This window comes from Petromyzon marinus, chromosome 13 (genome assembly GCF_048934315.1).
Source record: "Petromyzon marinus isolate PM22_M1 ecotype Great Lakes invasive population chromosome 13, UKy_Petmar_22M1.pri1.0, whole genome shotgun sequence".
In the NCBI taxonomy this organism is placed as follows: domain Eukaryota; kingdom Metazoa; phylum Chordata; class Hyperoartia; order Petromyzontiformes; family Petromyzontidae; genus Petromyzon; species Petromyzon marinus.
Genome location: NC_133679.1, coordinates 627286 through 645498, shown reverse-complemented (window position 1 = coordinate 645498; position 18213 = coordinate 627286). Strand labels below are relative to the sequence as shown.

Below are 18213 nucleotides of genomic sequence, written 5' to 3'. Positions count from 1 at the left end.
CAATTTATAACATTTTGACATGCGTTTTTCCGGATTTTTTTGTTGTTATTCTGTCTCTCACTGTTCAAATAAACCTACCATTAAAATTATAGACTGATCATTTCTTTGTCAGTGGGCAAACGTACAAAATCAGCAGGAGATCAAATACTTTTTTCCCTCACTGCATGTGAACCCTCAAGAGATCGATCATTTTATTTACGTTGTAATAATGGTGAGAGACACTTAGAACGGAGCACTTTGGATCATGTCAAGTTCAAAGAGTACTGAGACACTGCCAATCGGTGGCAGGATGCAGAGGTGGGCAGTACCTACAGTGCGTGTAATACAAACAAGTTAGTTCATGATGAGTGTAGTTTGTAATTGGTATGTAAACGACAAACCTCAAAGTAACTGGTATTGTATCTAAATTACAAGACATTCCGTTAATTGATTGTTTGTATAAACATCACAATTCTCCAGTACGTTATCATTTGAATGTATTTTGGCAAACTCTGCCGAGATGGTAGTACAGAAATTGAGTTTGTAATATATCTCGATAAATTTCGAATTCCAAAATCATTTAAATTAAATCTAATAATCATAAATTAGATTATTGACTGCACAATGCATTAAGATTAACTTAAAATGCACCAACTAGAGCAGTAATATTGGGAGGGAATAAAACGCGGGTTTAAATCTAATAATAATAATCACTTTTTAAATGATGTCAAGAAAATTTCCATTTAAACGTTTGAGAAGTTGTGAATCAACACGAATGGCAATTTCTCTGCCTGGCGACGGTCACAGGAGTGAGTCAGCAGCTGGGATGATGGAAAACACAATCGCGAATGCCCCTCAAAAAACAGCTGCATTTCAATCAAGTCGCATCAAGAGCATCTTACAATGCACACGGCACCAAACTGCGCTGCCAAAAATACACACGTGACCAAAGTTACCTGCACGCTGCCAGTTGCTGCAAATATCTCGTGAGGATTTACAGAACAGCCTCGCGAGAGAGCGCTGCTGATTGCTGTTGTTGAATGTGCAGTGTTAACAGATGTGCATGCAATGGATTGACTAATTACGTGGCGATGCTTTGCTGACAGTGGTGCCCAAGGACAAAAACTAAAATCTCTCAACATTCGTGTCGTGAATAAGGGCCACTGCCCACAACGATGCCTATTCAAAATCCGTTTTATTCGTCAGGCAGCGCGATGGATGAACACGTGTTGAGTTTTGACGGATCGACAAGTATGATATCAATTTAATAAATATACCTTTGATATCTAGTGTTAAATATTACTAAAGATTTACTTTAAAATCGAGTGTACATTGCACTGTTTTATAGGAAACATTGCACTGAAAAATAATCTCAAATTTGTAAAACTCTCGGATGAGGCATTATAAGGATACAATGTTTTAAAGTCGAGGACTTTGGCTTCTGGCCACCGTTATTGATAGCGTACTAAAGTGAATCATTAATAATGCACAATGCAGAAAAAAATCCCAAACGCCTCATTCTCTATTGTCGCCATGCACAGGCACACCGTGAGATCTGCATAAACAAAATTAAACGTGCGAGAGCTCACCAATACATTTCTTCATTTTCTCCAGCCAGCAACAGTACAGGAGCTCTGGGTAGACTTCCTTCAGCTTGTCAAACGGGAAGAGAGTGAATGAGCCCGTTTCCTGCGTATTCTCTGAACAACACACTGCCCCAAGCATTTTTTCTTCCCTTAGGGTTGCCGGTCTGAGGACCACCTTGCAGCACTTAAAGACGTTGAGGATGACAAGCTCAGAAAGGCCGGGAAAGAGTTTCTCTTGCAGGGCCGAGACCGGAATGAAAATCCTCTCCAATCGAGCCACGGAGGGGAATGGGCAAAGGCTCTTAGAGACCAGAGTCTGCAGTTCGCGTGCAAATTCTTCGAGGCGGGTTTGAATCGAGATGTTTTTGAGGAACATTTCTTTTGTGGTGCTGGACGCGTGCTCGTGGATTTCTGCGGACCGGCTGCTCGTCTGCGCCACGGAATGCGAGTTTGATCCCCGCTTTGTGCCGCCACCGCCACCTCCTCCGTGCTTTGTGACGTACGACGCCTCCCCGGTGGGTTTGCTCTCCGACACGTGAGAAACTGTTGGCCCCCGCTTTGGGCCGTGCCTTAAATGTTGAAACGCCTGCTGAAGATTGTGGCTACTGCTGGCCGCTGACTTTTCGACCATTTCGCTCAGAAGCTGATGTAAGTTTAGCAGATGTTTGTGCAGGTGGCCTTCTGGTTTCGAGTCCACACTCAATTGACTGTTACCACCGCCTGCTTGGTTGTACGCAGATACCATGTCTACATTGGTGCTGCTATCTGGGCTGCAACGTTCGATGTTTACCGAAGCTTTGCTTTTTATTGATAGGGCACTTTCCGAACATTCAAGTTCATTTGGCAACACTTTATCACTTCTCTTTTCTAAGGCTGTACGAGGTCCTTCTTTCTGTGGACATGTTCTTGGCACAACATCTTCCAAATGTACATCGCCGCTACTTTGCTCAGGCACATTATCTCTCATACATTCTTTTTCAGTCTTCTCAGCACATTCATAATCTAGTTCCTTTTCTGAAGACCGCAGCACGTACTCTTTACAGCTTTTTAACTTGCTTAGGTCCAAGATCTCACGCTTTCCGATCTTCTCCACTGTAAGGTCAACGGGCAACTCATTTTGCTCAGTATTCTGTCCACAGAGCTGATGGTCTAAGTTGCTGACAAGTACAGTCTGAAAGTGGGGAACATGCGTGTGCAAACTGCTGTTGTTATGATCCATCTTCTCCACTACGCAGTGGTCTATGACAGAGTTTTTCCGGACACTTACATTGGCTATGCCTGGTTCCTCTTTTTTGCTTTGCAGAAGCATAGATACCGAGGAGGTTGCAACTTCTGCTCCTGCTAGTTTTGCACTCTGACCCAGATGTTTGTACGGAGGCTGGAAAAGTTGTTTATCACTGAAATGTTTTTTGCAAGATTCGTGTTTCGCAGAATATTTCACGGACTCGTTAATGGGTGGGATTACCAGCTCAACATTTGCGTATTCTTTTAAACCAACCGTTCTTGACACTGTCATTTCTTTCTTGGCAACAGGTCCAGCAGACATCGACGTTGGCGATGTTAGGTGCCCTGGCGGGGACACTTCTTGTTTTAATGAATGTAAAGATAACGTGGTGGGTGGATTGTTTACGGGGCTTTTCCCATTTCCGAATGAATGTTTTTCATTCTTTTGATATGCCTCTTGCTGAACAGGATGCTGCACGTTGCCGTAATCCTTTTCCATGCAGGCAGCATGAGTATTTATAATCCACTCTTTTCGCCTCTTCGGAGGCAAAGAGTTCAGTGCACAAGGCATTTGACAGGAAGTGCGCTCTGCGGTAGATTCCGTGACAAACGAGGACATAATCCTGTTCAGAGTTTTACTCAAAGGCGAGCCGTCCGATCGCATCGACTCACTCTGGTCTCTCTCGGGTTTCTTCACAGCCACATCACTGGCTTGGCTCTTTTTTGAGTTCAGAGCTGTGGTTTGTATTTCAGGTGAAGTGATTTGCTCGGTCATCTTCTTCACAGTTTTTTCAAACTCTAAGATTGAAGAGACCTTCTGCTGTGCACCACACTTGTCTGTTTGTTGACTTTTTGCTTTCCTGTGCTCTTCTTGATGCTTTGAACGCGCCCTCTGCTCTTGATCCTCCCTGTGCCTGTCTCTCGTTTTGGCTTCATTTTCACCGCACGAAGTGAACAAACGATTGCTGGTCGATCGCGCGTCTGTCGTCACAGGACTCACCAACTCTGGTGAGAGACTGAAGACATCACGAATGACTGGCCCTGTCGAAGAGGTAGAAGCATGCTTGGTTGACCTCACGGAACCTTGAACGATATCCTTAACGCCCGGCCGTGTGCCGCTTTGCGGTTGCTGCAAGACGTGACCGAACATTATGTTTGGATGCTCCTTCGTTGGGTGGGCATGAGAAAGTTTGTTTCCATCGACCTGTTTTTCCTCGACATGGCTCTCAGTGTTCTGAACGGCTCCCCAACTGTAGACTCGGCTGATGACCGGCAAGTTTGCGTAAGGGCCGCAGTTTGACACTGCGCTGTCGCTCCATGCCCACTTTATGCGTGGCAACGAGGCATCTTGACAGACGGTCCTGGGAACAGCTGTCGTGGGAGAGTTGTTCATGGGATGGATCAGAAGCTGCTCCGGCGCGTCGCGTGTCGACTGGCAGAAGGACTGCGTGTGCGGTTGTTGCTGTTCGGAAAAAGAGCTCGAAGACGTTTTCTTCGGCACGTTTGGATCTCTGTTTCTGACGATTGCTTGGGACTGAACTGTTGATGACCTTGGAGGCCAATGGGCATGGTCAGCCTCCACTTTCGGAAGCACTTCACCCTTGAGGTGTTTCTCTCTTGAACAAGCCAACAAAGAATTCACAGAGTGAACCCTGCTTTGATGACGCACGCTTCTCTGCTTTATTACAGAGTTTGACACTTCAGGGGACCTGTCGGAATATTGAACATGTACAAGCTTGGGTGGCTTTTCCAATGGTCTGGCGGAAATGTGTTTCTCTCGGTAGTCCTGCTGTGATGAGGAAAGAGCAGGGCTGCATGCCAAAGAACTACCCATGTTCGTGTGATGGTCGTACGGTCTGCTTTTGTCTAAATATAAGGCCCTCGTATCTTCTTGCGTATTAGGCAAGGAGTTACTGAAAGCGGGGGAATTCTGATATGGGTAATGCATGGGATATTTTCTTGAAAACGATGTCGACTGTATTGGTGGCAAATTTACGACTGTGTTTTTAACAGAACCCAACACCATGTGAGGTGCCAAGTTGGCCACAGAGGAGGGATGCATGGAAAACATCTTGGGGAAGTCTACATTTTGAAAATTCTGAAACATTCTCGCAGGGTCAGTGAAGGTCGCTGTGGTCTTGCCAAAACCGCTCTGAAGGGGGGCCTGGGTTGCCAGCAGCACGCCGCCGCTACAGGTCGTGACCAGGGGCACGGTGGTCTCCTTACTCGCTATCGAGCAACTGGGAAAGACGCCACAAACCTGACCAGTGTCCAAGCCAACAGAGCTCTGATTGCACTGGTCAGCAAAGCCAAATGCGAGCGGGAATTGAGAAGAGTCTTGCTTGTGTTTTAAGGAAAGAGCTTCCTTTTGGCAGTGCACATACACCGGGTAGGCGTTGTGCTGTGTGCCCACCAGCTGAGTGGATCTTCTCTCGATGAAGTTGTTTGGCGCGTGACTGATGGTGGAGGTCGTGAGCACCGGTGATATCGTGGCAGAAATGTTGTGGTTCAAAAGCTGAGAAATGGCCGGGTAGCAGCCTGCTGCTGCTGTGTAGTACGCTGCTACATTGGGATGCCCCTCCATTCTTGGCACCTTGCTTGAATCATGAGACTCGATGCAGCTCAGCAGACGTTTCCTTAGACTCATTTTGGGAGCGTCATTGGCAGTGCAGATCTGCGATTAGAAACAAAAACCAAGAGGCAAAGACATTAGAAAAGCAAGGCACGTGTTGTTTAGACGATAAAAAATACATAGGGAAAAATTTACGCAAAATTTTGACTTAAAACTTTCGTGACTACAGGAATTCTTATTCTTTGAGTCACATAGATAGGTTCTTTGAACGACGACTAAGTGGACGCTGAGGGGGGGGGGGCGGGGAGTGAATAATTAACTTAAATGTGAGGCCAACCGTAGGGAAATTACACAATAAAAACGTACCAAAAGTCCATTGTAAAGTCTGTTGTATATGTGGGTTATGAAAATTGGATGAAAATAATAAAAATTTAATGAAATTTGAAGTTTGCATAATTTATCTGAAATGTTAATTTGTGTAATTATGTGTATAAATTATACTAATTCGAGAGATAATCGTATTAATTTATGCGAGTGGGTGTGGTTATGTTAATGACAGCCTTTATGATAATCAGACCCCGCCTCGTTGACGAGGGTCGGTTATCAATCGGGATAATACAATTAATCGTATGCAGTTATGCTAGTGTGATGCGAGTATGCCAGAGTCAACTCGGCTTCGTTGTTTAACTTCGTATTATCGATCAGTATAATACAATTATTCTCGCTTTAACGTTTATTGAGTGGATTAGTGTGTTTATATTTTAGGACACCAAGTTCATATCTCAACGCAGAACCAGTTCTTATGCATAGATTTCAGGAAAGAATCACACGACCACTTCTGCATTAATCAATTTATTTTTAATTAAACCTTAACTCTAAAAGATACAACTCTCGGCTTGGAATTACAACACAGTATCAACACAGTCTCATCAATGACTGGGTTGTTTCACTTTGACAACAGCACCTGTGGTTAATTCCGCCGCGTAACGCGAGCTCGGTTGGTGAGAGAGAGAGTCGTTAAAACATGCATATGCTAATCTAAATAGAAACCTTAACCTCATAATAAATGATGATACTTGAATTGTTCACGCAGTACCGCACTCATTATTGATCATATGCAACCCTTATCACGTTAGCACATTGGGTCACGGAACGGTAGAGTATTCTGTAGAGTACGCGAGTACGTGCGGCGATCAGTAACAAAAGGTACTTCAAGATTATATGACGATATTCATACGAAAAGGTGATCAAAACAGTTATTATTCCCAAAGGCTCAAATATATCAACAGATCCATCGGACAGATTATATGATTACCGAAATGGCTTAGAGTGAGGGTGTGCGGTGGGCGTAGCTCCGTGGCGAAGGTGTCAAGGATTAATTCGTATTGATGGATCGGTTGGTAATTTATGCGATTAGAAGTACAGCCCAAAACAAAATATTAAGGAGGAAAACAATGAATATACTTATAAACGACGGACCGTTATCACCCGATCTGTAGCGATGCCTCCACGGCCACAGATAGTTCACGTTTTGGGATTGGCTTTTGGTTCCTGACTCGTGTATGGGTGAGGGATATAAATTGTGTTGAATAGTCAGTGTTCCGAGTTAATTCTTTGCGTCAAACAGACGCCTGGTTTGTCGTGTAGTGGGGGCAGTGCACGTCATACGTATCAGTCGATTCTTCTGTCACCGTGGTTGATTCGGTTCGGCTGACGTAGGTTGGCGAGCCGACACGCTGTTGTAGTTGCGATGGCCCGTCGGTAGATGGTGCACACAGCTCGCTCGTAGCGTGTGCGGTGGTGCTGTCGGCTTGGCGGCTTGACCACATTCCGCTCTTAGCGGGCACGGTTGTACGATCGGTAGATGGCGCTCGTCTGCTGGTCGCTGGCACGGTCGTGTCGTTGAGTGTTGACCACCGGTTGCGCTATCGGGCGCTGGCGATACACGTTCCTTGCGATGCTACTTTTGATGGTGCCGACTCGCACCGTGTAGCCCCGTCGCTAAACAGCGAGTCTCGCCATTCTGGCGGCCGGCAGGGACCTCCTCTGCGTCGGCGGCGGCCGATCTCCTGCAGGGATGAGTTGAGCTGGCAAGCTGATGATCTCCCTTGATGAGCTGAGTTGAGCTGGCAAGCGGGTCTTGCCCGCTTGCTGGTGAGCTGAGCTCCCCCTGCGAGCTCCCCCGATGAGCCGAGCTCTGAGCTGGCAAGCGGGTCTTGCCCGCTTGCTGGTGAGCTCCTTGCTGATGAGCTGTGTCGCGAAGTGGTGCGCCGTGGCGCGCAGTGGCGCGCACCGATGAGCTCCCCCGATGAGCTGAGCTCCCCCTGTGAGCTCCCCCGATGAGCTGAGCTCCGATGAGCTGAGCCCTCCCCAATGAGCTGAGCTCCAATGAGCTGAGCCCTCCCCGATGAGCCGAGCTTTGAGCTGGTAAGCGGTTCTTACCCGCTTGCTGGTGAGCTCCTTGCTGATGAGCTCCTTGAGCTGGCAAGCGGGTCTTGCCCGCTTGCTGGTGAGCTCCTTGCTGATGAGCTCCTTGAGCTGGCAAGTGGGTCTTGCCCGCTTGCTGACAACCTACTTGCTGATGAGCTCCTTAAGGTGGCAAGCGGGTCTTGCCCGCTTGCTGACAAGCTGAGGTTTCAATGCTGCAGTGTCCTCTTTTTTGCCAAAATCCCTCCTCTTGGCTCCTCCCCACGGCACAGCTCTGTTGCCCTCCTCTTTCCACAAACCATAACAGGTGTTACAAATCGTCTCACAGGCGTCTCTGTCTGTGTCGCACAACCTGGAGGGAGGGGCGATATTCCCTCCGGTGCGACCTTCCCCGTGAGTCCACGTTCGTTAAGGTTTTTTTAAGTTAACATTTCATTCCACCATAGTCTTACAGTTACGATTCTGTATGTGGCTCGAGGTCGGTTGTGTTAGTTTCCCATCGTGGTGTTTGATTTTAGTTCAAGAGAAGGTGCTCTCTTGAGCGTATGCATATTCTTATCATGTGCTGCAGGAAGACAAAGGCAGCCGGGAGACTCTTTTTCCCTGGCCCCCGGTTTAACATCGCTCAAGTATCATGTATTTTTATGTTCAACCAGGTTGTGATTCACCCCGCTATCCGGGCCTCGTCATTTTAAGGTGAATGTTAGTATCAATGTTCGGTGTGACTGTCTTGTAATTTCTTTAACTTACTTTGTTTGCTGAGGTCTGCTGACGGATTCGTTAGCAAGGCATTTCAAGGAATCTCTCTCTCTGCTCCCTCCTCTTGGCTTGCCCGTGTGGTGTGTTATCCTAGCTGTGGTGGGGGAGCGTTATCTACGTTTTCCCAGCCTTGTAAACGCAGGTGCTGAAATAATTGCTTGGCGTCTGGTCCGCTCTCTCACGCTACGATTTAGACAAAGGCGCCTCTGCTTCTCTTCCATTGCCCTTGAGTCAACACTGCCCTATTAGAGAATTCGTTTTGACTTTAGTAAAAATTCTGTGTTTGTCATACGCTTCGGTCAGGTTGTACAGAAACTTATTAAAGATGAATTAACATTCAGTATTGGATTGGCAAATGGGCAATGGTTCATTGATGTAGCTCGTAGCCTGGTCTCCAATTGGAGCGAGCACGAGGATCGATAATTTTAGCTTACTCCTGTGGTTGAATTTCGAACTTTAACGTTACTTTAATAGCATTGCAGGGTCAATGGTTTTTAGCTGCTCTATGTCTATGTCTGCGCTCTCTCCTCTCTGCCTGCACGGGTGACGTGTGCGTCATTCATTAGGCCTTATCTCTCCCTTGAGCAAGGTTGCAATAATTCCGCCATCCTGGCCCTCCTTCAGTTCTCATTACTTATCAACACCTGGTGTTTTGCTGGTGCTGACTTTGCGTGTTTTCTTAATTTATTTCTCTAAAAAATATATATATACAGTGAGGGAAAAAAGTATTTGATCCCCTGCTGATTTTGTATGTTTGCCCACTGACAAAAAAATGATCAGTCTATAATTTTAATGGTAGGTTTATTTGAACAGTGAGAGACAGAATAACAACAAAAAATCCAGAAAAACGCATGTCAAAAATGTTATAAATTGATTTGCATTTTAATGAGGGAAATAAGTATTTTACCCCCTCTCAATCAGAAAGATTTCTGGCTCCCAGGTGTCTTTTATACAGGTAACGAGCTGAGATTAGGAGCACACTCTTAAAGGGAGTGCTCCTAATCTCAGCTTGTTACCTTATCAAAGACACCTGTCCACAGAAACAATCAATCAGATTCCAAACTCTCCACCATGGCCAAGACCAAAGAGCTCTCCAAGGATGTCAGGGACAAGATTGTAGACCTACACAAGGCTGGAATGGGCTACAAGACCCCTCTGCAAAACATGACTTAGTACTTGGTGGCAAAACCCTTGTTGGCAATCACAGAGGTCAGACGTTTCTTGTAGTTGGCCACCAGGTTTGCACACATCTCAGGAGGGATTTTGTCCCACTCCTCTTTGCAGATCTTCTCCAAGTCATTAAGGTTTCGAGGCTGACGTTTGGCAACTCGAACCTTCAGCTCCCTCCACAGATTTTCTATGGGATTAAGGTCTGGAGACTGGCTAGGCCACTCCAGGACCTTAATGTGCTTCTTCTTGAGCCACTCCTTTGTTGCCTTGGCCATGTGTTTTGGGTCATTGTCATGCTGGATTACCCATCCACGACCCATTTTCAATGCCCTGGCTGAGGGAAGGAGGTTCTGACCCAAGATTTGACGGTACATGGCCCCGTCCATCGTCCCTTTGATGCGGTGAAGTTGTCCTGTCCCCTTAGCAGAAAAACACTCCCAAAGCATAATGTTTCCACCTCCATGTTTGACGGTGGGGATGGTGTTCTTGGGGTCATAGGCAGCATTTCTCCTCCTCCAAACACGGCGAGTTGAGTTGATGCCAAAGAGCTACATTTTGGTCTCATCTGACCACAACACTTTCACCCAGTTGTCCTCTGAATCATTCAGATGTTCATTGGCAAACTTCAGACGGGCATATATATGTACTTTCGTGAGCAGGGGGACCTTGCGGGCGCTGCAGGATTTCAGTCCTTCACGGCGTAGTGTGTTACCAATTGTTTTCTTGGTGACTATGGTCCCAGCTGCCTTGAGATCATTGACAAGATCCTCCCGTGTAGTTCTGGGCTGATTCCTCACCGTTCTCATGATCATTGCAACTCCACGAGGTGAGATCTTGCATGGAGCCCCAGGCCGAGGGAGGTTGATAGTTATTTTGTGTTTCTTCCATTTGCGAATAATCGCACCAACTGTTGTCACCTTCTCACCAAGCTGCTTGGCAATGGTCTTGTAGCCCATTCCAGCCTTGTGTAGGTCTACAATCTTGTCCCTGACATCCTTGGAGAGCTCTTTGGTCTTGGCCATGGTGGAGAGTTTGGAATCCGATTGATTGTTTCTGTGGACAGGTGTCTTTGATAAGGTAACAAGCTGAGATTAGGAGCACTCCCTTTAAGAGTGTGCTTCTAATCTCAGCTCGTTACCTGTATAATAGACACCTGGGAGCCAGAAATCTTTATGATTGAGAGGGGGTCAAATACTTATTTACCTCATTAAAATGCAAATCAATTTATAACATTTTTGACATGCGTTTTCATGGATTTTTGTTGTTGTTATTCTGTCTCTCACTGTTCAAATAAACCTACCATTAAAATTATAGACTGATCATTTCTTTGTTAGTGGACAAACGTACAAAATCAGCAGGGATCAAATACTTTTTTCCCTCACTGTATGTATCGGCAAATTTCTTGTTAATATTAAATATGGAAAAAGGGGGCCATATACAACAAGTCTTACAATGGAGGGAGCATGGGTTATCTTATATATACACACAGGACACGCGGGCTACCAAGTTTTTCCAGGACGCCGCTCTATTTGCCGAGACGGCAATTTATGGCAATAATAGCAAGCAGCCCTTGTCACGAAGCACTGCGCCTTTTTGTTCCGCAGACACACGTGCCATTTATCTGTGCTTGTTTTTAATATGTTTGCGAGGACAGCGGTGCCTCTAGCTGCATCGTGCGTCACGCGTGGACTCCCTGCTGAAGCAGAAATAATTGCAGCCACTGCAACACAGCCAAGACTTCCCATCGGTTTACCCATGTACCCTCAGCTGTGCGAGGTATCAGCTCTCGGCTAGCCTTACTACACAGAATACGATTCGCATGTGGCCAGAGTACAAATAGGTGCCACGATCCGCAGAAAGTTCCAGATGGTTTCCCCAGTCGCAGCGCACACTGATATAGAAATGTATTCACCGTAAGATGGAAACTCACCTCATTGAATGGAAGCCATTAAGTCTTCAGCTGATTTTTCAACATCTGGCTAAAGACACAAAAACAACATTGGATTATAAAGTGGGCTTATTTCTGAATACAACACACATTTCAATCTAAATGACATGGACACACGCCATGTACGCAACGCTATCAAGCAAGCAGCAGTGTCGGGTGTGGGGATTTCAAGAAGCGCAGGTGTGTTACGGTTCAAACAAAATGCTTTGGCAAGTTTATTTTAACAACACGGGCACTATTCACGAGGCTCAGTAACACCCTCGTGTATTTGAAGGGTTGCACCAGTTTTTACATGTGTACGTTTTAAATTCGAAAGTGCTGGACGCATCTTGAAACTAAATAATGAATTTGAATGAATAATGCATACAAACAGCACACGCGGAAAGACAACCCACAAAAGAGCCGCACGTTGCCCGAGGCCAAAACAATCGTGTTATCGTCTCGTTCTCTCATCTGTGCCCCCTACACCAAGCCAAAACTTTCTGCAGTAGCTCAAGGCAAATATCACGACCACAGTTCCAGAATAAACCCCTCGTTCGTGACCCAAACATCGCACCTCTTGGCTTTGACAGTCCTGGAATACACCGGTGGTGTAACCATCAATCGCATCCGAACATCACCAGGCCAATGCGCACATCTCCTTGACGAATGGAAAATTAACGACAAGCCAGAGTTGTGCAACTGTGGCCATGCAACCCAAACTATGGACCGTATGGTTAACTCACAGACGCATAGAGCTAGAGACAATGAAACTGAGACTCACAGATACACAGAGACCCACAGATACATTAAAGAATAACAATAGTAGTGCCATTGTGGCCATGCAAGCCAAACTATGGACCACAAAGTAATCCACTGTAGTCTGCATTCCTTTAACGGCAGAATACCAAAACTATACAAGCTCTCTCCTGGAACCTTCTCGTGGCTAGCAGACCTTAACATGTAACATAGAATTACTACTCGTGCTTTAGCAGCTGCTTGTACAAAACACAAAGCCATTTCCCTGCTCGTGCATCGTGCACAGAGTGACAAACCTTTGAGAGAATTTCACTTTCGTGGTTTCATGCTACCGTAGTCTTCCATTGGGTCTCCTAAATCTGCTGGGCCTTGTGGTGTTGGTAGGTCTGGTTAATAATGTCTGTTGTCCAGGGACTTATTACAACCCTCCTCTCTTCCAAATTCAGATTTTTCCAGCAGGGAAAAGACTTGGGAGTGAGCAACATAAAGCATGGACACTAAAACCATTCTCAGGCAACCAGATAAATGGGCTTTACCTATACATTTTATAATTAGGAAAACAGTTGAATAGCAATCTGTACTTCAGATCGATACTTGATAGCACACTTGTTATAACACGAAAAATAACTAAAGGCCGACCAACCAATGCATGGATACAACGCCCATACGGAAGAGGTGAAGGTGAGAATAATGTCCACTTAGGGGTGCACCTGTAGACCTTAGAACGAGTATCACTCCACGTCTTTTCTTCCTTCAACTTCTCAACAACCCTGGCTTCACACTCGTCATGAGTCGGTGGCAAGGTACATTGTTAAGGTCTTGGTTGATGGGTTGGTTGTCGTTGGCAAAAAAAATGTGTAAACACCCTTGCAGTTTGCATGACAAAAACAAGTTGAGCCATCATTTATTAAAAAAAGGCACCCATACTACTAACAGACTCACAAATATGGATGCAGAGGCAGACACAGAGACACACACACCACTGAAAAAACAAGAGGCAGACACGGAGAACGTGGGGTTGGGAGAACGTGGAACCAACCCGATCCCCCACCACCACCACCAGACATAAACAAACGCAGCGGCAGCAGAGGCAGTGGCGGCGGCGGCAGCAGCAGCAGTCGCGTGTAGGCCGTAGCCGCTAGGTGCAGGCGGGGCAGCGCAAGCGAGGATTCTGCAGTGGTGACATCATGCTCCCAGTCCACCCACGCACACCGACTTGGCATTTTTTTTGCTTGGCCACATACAGCGATTAAACACAAGATCAATTAATTAAAAATGTATAAAGGTTAAATCGCTAACCATGGTTAAAATTAATTGCCGAGGAACGTGCATTCAATGAAATAAAGATTCACTTGCAGCGAAAACTGCACGCAGCTACAAATACATCGGCCTGCCAGAAGGAGAACGCCAAAGTCGGATTTTAAATTGTGGCGGAAAACATCATTTCAAAAGTGTCATTAATTACCTATGCGCAAGTAATTTATGATCTGGGTAGTGTGCGGCCGTGGCTTACAATATCATCATAGTAGAAACATGTCGGTAGTTGAGTAAGCCCAATGTAATTTTTAAATACATTTTACTGCAAATATATTATCTGTTAATAATATTTCCTCTTGTAATAATTACTAGCTATTTGTTTTCATATGATAAACGTGGTGCTCTTGTTCACGATTTCCGAGAAACGTTTAAGCGTTACTGTCCGTCTGTCCTGTCCGTAACGGGGCCATGATGATGATGACCCTCATAAAAAAATACCCAAAATAAATAAAAACTGAAATAAAAGATTTGTTTCTGTTTGGGACTCTCCCTATAGAATACGAGTGAAATAGATCGAAGGGTTGTCCAAAAAAAAGGCAATAAAAGCCAGCGCTAAATATGAAGCCTTCTCCGCCGGAACGCAACGACCTCATTGCGAGTAAGGTCATCTCACCATGTCACATCATGCGCCCGTGTGACGTCACCCTGTGCCGCTGGGAAGGAATTCAGCATGATCACCATTAGCCACGATCGATCAATCCGCTGCTGAATGAAGGCCTAGGCAAGCTGCCACCACCGCTCATGGTCCTGCGATGTAACGATCCATCGAGCTCCTACACGCCAGCTGATATCATCATCCTTCCATCCCCACCAGCCCGGGGCATGTTCCCAGGCACGTTTCCTCCTTGGTCTACCACTGCACTGTTATTCTTGACCACCCACAACCATCATCCCTTATCGTGACGCGTCCTGCTGTTGTACATGTGGGTTATGGATAATTTATCCTAAATTATGTTAATTTGTGTAATTATGCATATAAATTATGCTAATTCAAGAGATAATGTATTAATATATGCGAGCGGGTGTGGTTATGTTAATGACATCCTTTATGATAATCAGACCCCGCCTCGTTGACGAGGGTCGGTTATCAATCGAGATAATACAATTAATCGTATGCAGTTAAGCTAGTGTGATGCGAGTATGCCAGAGTCAACTCGGCTTCGTTGTTTAACTTCGTATTATCGATCAGTATAATACAATTATTCTTGCTTTAACATTTACTGAGTATGGATTAGAGTGTTTATGTAAGGTCTCCAAGTTCAGATCTCAACGCAGAATCAGTTCTTATGCATAATTCAGGAAAGAAACACACAACACTTTTGCGTTAACCAATTTTATTTCTAACTAAACTTTAACTCTAAAAGATACAACTCTCGGCTCGGAATTCCAACACAGTATCAACACAGTATCACCACGACTGCGATGTTTCACTTTGATAACAGCACATTGATTCATTCCCCAGGTGCTCTCTTGAGCGTATGCATATTCTTATCATGTGCTGCAGGAAGACAAAGGCGGCCGGGAGACTCTCTTTTTCCCTGGCCCCCGGTTTAACATCGCTCAAGTATCATGTAGTTTTATGTTCGACAAGGTTGTGATTCACCCCGTTATTAATTTTTTTATTAATTTCGTGTTTTCGTGCATATGCTTATTCTTATATCATTTTATTTCCGATATCCTAGTTAAGAGGTAGGTTTCTTGATCCTGGGAATTCGTATTCCTTGGTGTCTGCAAGGTTATATAAGCGGAATATAGTTTACGGTGAATGGCGTTAACATTAATGTTATGTATGAAATTATGTATTGTGATTTTTTTTTACTTAAAACTTGCTCGCCTGGGGTTTTGCTGACATACGCTGCATATTCCAAGGCATCTCTACCCACGCCCCCTCCTCTCTGCTTGCACGTGTGGTGTGTGCATTGTTTATTAGGTTTAGCTCTCCCTTGAACACAGATAGCCTGTGATAATTACCTGCCTTCTGGTGCTATCTTTGCTCTCTCACGCTGCGGGAAGACAAAGGTGTCTCTTTCTCTCCGTTGCCCTTGGTTTACCATCACTCAAATATTATTTGTTTTATGTTCAACAAGGTTGTGATTCACCCCGCTATCCTGGCCCTTATTAATTTTCGTCATTCCGTGTATAAGCTTTATCATTTATTATCGTTCTATTCTCGATATCCTGAGTCAAGAGGTAAGCCTCTCGATGGTCGGAATTCGCACTCTTTGGTGTCTGTGGGGTCGGGTAGCGGGCAAGGGCATAGTCATTTTAAGGTGAATAGTGTTAGTATCAATGTTCTGTGTGACTATGCCTTGTAATTTCTTCAACTTAATTTGTTTGCTGAGGTTTGCTGACGCCTTCGTTGTAAGGAATATCCCCCCCGCCCCCTCCCTGCCTGCGCGGGGTATGCCATTCGTCTAATTAATTGGGGGAGTGTTGTTTACGGAGTCCTAGCTTTCCCGTGAGCGCAGGTGGCTGCAATAATTTCTTGGCGTCGGTTTCTGTCCGCTCTCCCGCGCTGCGGGAAGACAAAGGCGTCTCTCTTTCTCTCCGTTGTCCTTGAGTTAACACTGCATTATTATTGTGGAAAAAGGGCCGTATACAACACTGCCCAAGCCCAATTACTTCTGTAAAGTCAATTATTGTAACCTGCATATGCTCTCCGAGCCAAGTCAATGTAATGCTTCTCAGCGCACCATTCAGCTCTTGTTCCAATGTGTTTGCCAATATCCGCGTTTCTGATCCGTACATCACGAAAGACCGCATGCACTCAAGATATTTTTCCCAAAGAATACTTCCAATGACAAACACGCGTGGGAAAGCATTACAGAAGCCATGAACATGCGCGGGATTTCTTGTCATTTATAAGGAGCTGCCCGTCTCATTAACGAGCCAAATGTACGGGGATGTGTGCCGTTAGTACAGTGCAAATAAACACTGCCAGCCAACACCACGCCAAGAGAGGGAGCAGCCTGAGGGAGCACACACGATGACGCACAACAGAGAGCCATTCACAGCACCCGCACCTTCTGCACACTACCAATCCTATTTTAAGATTATTCATAAAAAACAGTGCTGTATATAGTTGGTATGATTTCATTTCTTCAGAAAGGTGTTAAGAGTTTCAGCCAAGCGCTTTTTTGGATGCTTGGTAAATTCCTCATCAAGTGCCACGTTTGTGTCATGTGGAAGGAATCCTGAGCACATGGACAAAATCCAGGCAAACGAGCAGAGAATACTCAAACACTACAGATACAAAACCTTGTTTCTGTACTTCCTCCTACAGGCACGTGGCTGAAACTGTGCCTCTGTCTCTATTACATGCAGCCATCAACCGCATCAGAACATCAACAGGCCGATGAGTACATCTCCTTCACGAATGGAACATTAAAGACAAGCGCCACAATGCGATTGTGGCCATGCCACCCAAACTATGGACCGTGTCGTCTGCGACCCTTCAACAGCAAAAACTACACAAACTCTCTATGCGGATGCCCTCTCGTGACTAGCACACATCGACATTGGAATTGACTTCCTGAACATATTGCTGGCTAACGCAGATCATGCAGGCGGTTTCTCTGTATAGAACTCAAAAGGACCGCACAGACGGGCTCACGCTCCCACTATAATCAGAATATTTATTTATACTGGAGGAATCCCATGAGCTATAAAGATGTCCAGTCGGGACGTAAGAACGTTACAACAACAAAGAATGCAAAAACATGATAGTAGTGCAAAGTACAAGAAAGGTACAAAAACATCACCCAAACACATACAAATAAAACTAAACCATCCCTCATCCGACCAGGAAAAGCCCACCGAGTTAACTTATTTTCCAGAAGCGACCTGGCTATCAAATAAGCGACCTGGCCACAAGCAGGGAATTAGAGGCACGGCTCCTGCCAGAGAGGTGTTTTGTGGGTGGGACAGCACAACAGTGAGACACCGCCAAGGAGACTCAACTCGAGTGGGCCACCCAAGGGGACAGGTGGTGCAGGGCCCAGTCGGGCACCACCCTTAGCACGGGCCCTGTGCATTTCCGAGCCGCAGTACCAGAATACCACCGATGTCTGACCGCTACCACCCATCACGCGCGCACGTCTCGTGCACTCTGGCGTACACTCTCACTCCTATCAGTGGCATCTTGGGGAGAGGGCCTTATTGAATCCCACTCATCACCACCTACTCCAACATGTGCACAGGAGACACACGAATTGGCTATTTTGAAGGAGCAAGGAGCTCTTTTTGTTCGAATTATTGAAGGCTGATGTCATGAAACTGTCATTACAAAATTAGTCGCATGCCTATCCGGTGACAGTCTGAAAGTCATTGTTTCGCTTTGCCAAATTGTATGCAAGCTGGTAGGGCGCACCTTTCAAAGTTGGGTTTAGAAACTCACTCTTCAGCGCAGCATTTGTAGATAAACACCTTTGAGTGGCCATCGTGGGACTGGAAGTTTGTCAAAACAGGCATGTTCTGGGCCATCTGACAGAGTG

General features: G+C 45.6%; 1 protein-coding gene across 3 annotated transcripts in view; it reads right to left on the bottom strand.

The window, feature by feature from the left end:
• Positions 1–18213, bottom strand: part of LOC116942179 (uncharacterized) — a 45939-nt gene that overhangs the window by 4013 nt on the left and 23713 nt on the right. For 2 of the 3 annotated variants that reach the window (XM_032953801.2, XM_076066748.1), the window contains 2 exons: positions 11648–11696; positions 1569–5463 (listed from right to left, as the gene is read on the bottom strand). In XM_032953801.2, the coding sequence (XP_032809692.2) occupies positions 1569–5436 (3868 nt within the window). In that variant the 5' untranslated portion in view covers positions 5437–5463; positions 11648–11696. Of the gene's footprint in view, positions 1–1568; positions 5464–7029; positions 8076–11647; positions 11697–18213 lie in introns of those variants that run through there. The other variant, XM_032953802.2, reaches the window with a different exon arrangement.